This window comes from Antrostomus carolinensis, unplaced genomic scaffold (assembly GCF_000700745.2).
Source record: "Antrostomus carolinensis isolate BGI_N321 unplaced genomic scaffold, ASM70074v2 scaffold36122, whole genome shotgun sequence".
In the NCBI taxonomy this organism is placed as follows: Eukaryota; Metazoa; Chordata; class Aves; order Caprimulgiformes; family Caprimulgidae; genus Antrostomus; species Antrostomus carolinensis.
The window spans coordinates 1-1,546 of NW_010302435.1; the positions used below are offsets into that span (position 1 = coordinate 1).

Here is a 1,546-nt window from a genome sequence, read left to right on the forward strand (position 1 = left end):
CGGCGCAAGGCAGCGACCCGCGGGGGAACGCAGCGCCTGGCATTGCATGAGACGCTGTCGCCTTGTCTTGCAGCGAGACCTCCAGGCTAAGCTGGCGCTGCGCTACACGGAGATCTCCAAGAGGTACCGACTAGCTGGGCTTGTGGGGTTTTGGTGTGAGCGTTGAGTTTTGGCCGTGACTGATGGTTCTGTTACCGTTCTCTGTCTTAGAACCCAACCTCCACCTCGGCTCCCGGTAGGTCCCAGTCATAAGTTCGCCAATAATTATTATTGTAGCCGGGATGGACGCCGAGAATCCCTCCCGCCTATCGTGGTGGTGGCAGCACAGAAAACCATCACTGCGGGGGCTCAGGCTGGCAGGTGAGTTTGACCTCAGCAGTTCCACAGTGTGGCTGCTGTTGCTATTTTTGCTGAGCAGGTTTAAGCCTTGTTTGACTTAAGGCAGGAATACAGAACTCTTCTAGTAAGCAGTATTGAATTTTACAGGTTGGTAGGAGAATGATGAACTAATTCTTTATGTCTGTATCTGCTCTTCAATAAGTGAGGTGGCTGGAAGCTCACTTAACAAACCCCTCTAGCTGGAGTGCATCCAACGGAGCTGGGGAAGGGTCTGGAGCACAAGTGTGCTGAGTTCCCAGCTGAGGGAACTGGGGTTGTTGAGCCTGGAGAAAAGGAGGCTGAGGGGAGACCTTCTGACTCTGTCCAACTCCCTGAAAGGAAGGTGGAGAGAGGTGGGGGTGGGTCTGTTCAACCAAGGCCCAAGGGACAGGACAAGACGAAATGGCCACAAGTTGCACCAAGGGCAGTTGAGCTTGGATGTGAGGAAGAATTTCTTTGCTGAAAGGGTTCTGAGGCATTGGAAGGGGTTGCCCAGGGCAGTGGTGGAGTCCCCATCCCTGGAGGGATTGAAGAGTCGTGTAGACATAGTGCTGAGGGACATGGGTTAGTCGGGGACTTGGCAGTGTTGGGTTCATGGTTGCACTCAACGATCTTAAAGGGCTTTTCCAATCTAATTAACTCTGTGTTTCTGTAATAAAACCTGTGCTCCTGAATATATCTCAGTCTGGTTGTCATGGTGTTATTAAAGCTTCTTCTCTCTTCCATCCTCTACCACAGTTCAGACTCTGCAGTGACAACAGCTGAGAAAAAACCAGTGACACCAGGACCAACACTTAAGAAGTGGGAAATTTCAAAAGACCAGCCCTACTTGTGAGAAATAAATAGCCCGAGGCTGGATGTGCAGCTCACGGTTCGTTACAAAGCAGCACTCTGACAGGGAAGCCTGACATGGATTTTGCTACAGTGATGCTGCACAGAATTTGTCCTAGTGCTGCTGCTGTGTGACTAATAAATGTATTTAAAGCTGGGACTATCCCCCCTCCCCCATTTTGTCTGTTCCTATGTCCTTCACAGTTGCCAAGATGGTGACGACCACCTGCCTCACTGAGTGATTCTTCAACTTCTTGGTGGGGTAAGGGTGGCTCCAGCCCCCTTTTGAGTGTAAGGTTTTCTTGAGGGAATGGCAACACAGTATGTGCATTTGAGT

The 1,546-nt window shown here is 50.8% G+C and overlaps 1 protein-coding gene across 1 annotated transcript; it reads left to right on the plus strand.

Annotated features, from left to right (window-relative positions):
* Window positions 1-46: 46 nt before the first annotated feature.
* On the plus strand, window positions 47-1,213 carry NDUFA7 (NADH:ubiquinone oxidoreductase subunit A7). The gene is made up of 3 exons (XM_010163789.2): window positions 47-123; window positions 211-360; window positions 1,117-1,213. The coding sequence occupies exons 1-3, from the start codon at window positions 47-49 to the stop codon at window positions 1,211-1,213; spliced, it is 324 nt and encodes a 107-aa protein (XP_010162091.2).
* The last annotated feature ends 333 nt before the right edge of the window (window positions 1,214-1,546 follow it).

Coding starts and splice junctions, on each gene's coding strand:
- NDUFA7 (XM_010163789.2), top strand. CDS start 47: ATGAGACGCTGTCGCCTTGTCTTGCAGCGAGACCTCCAGGCTAAGCTG. Junction 124..210: donor TACACGGAGATCTCCAAGAG/GTACCGACTAGC, acceptor TCTCTGTCTTAG/AACCCAACCTCCACCTCGGC. Junction 361..1,116: donor GCGGGGGCTCAGGCTGGCAG/GTGAGTTTGACC, acceptor CCTCTACCACAG/TTCAGACTCTGCAGTGACAA.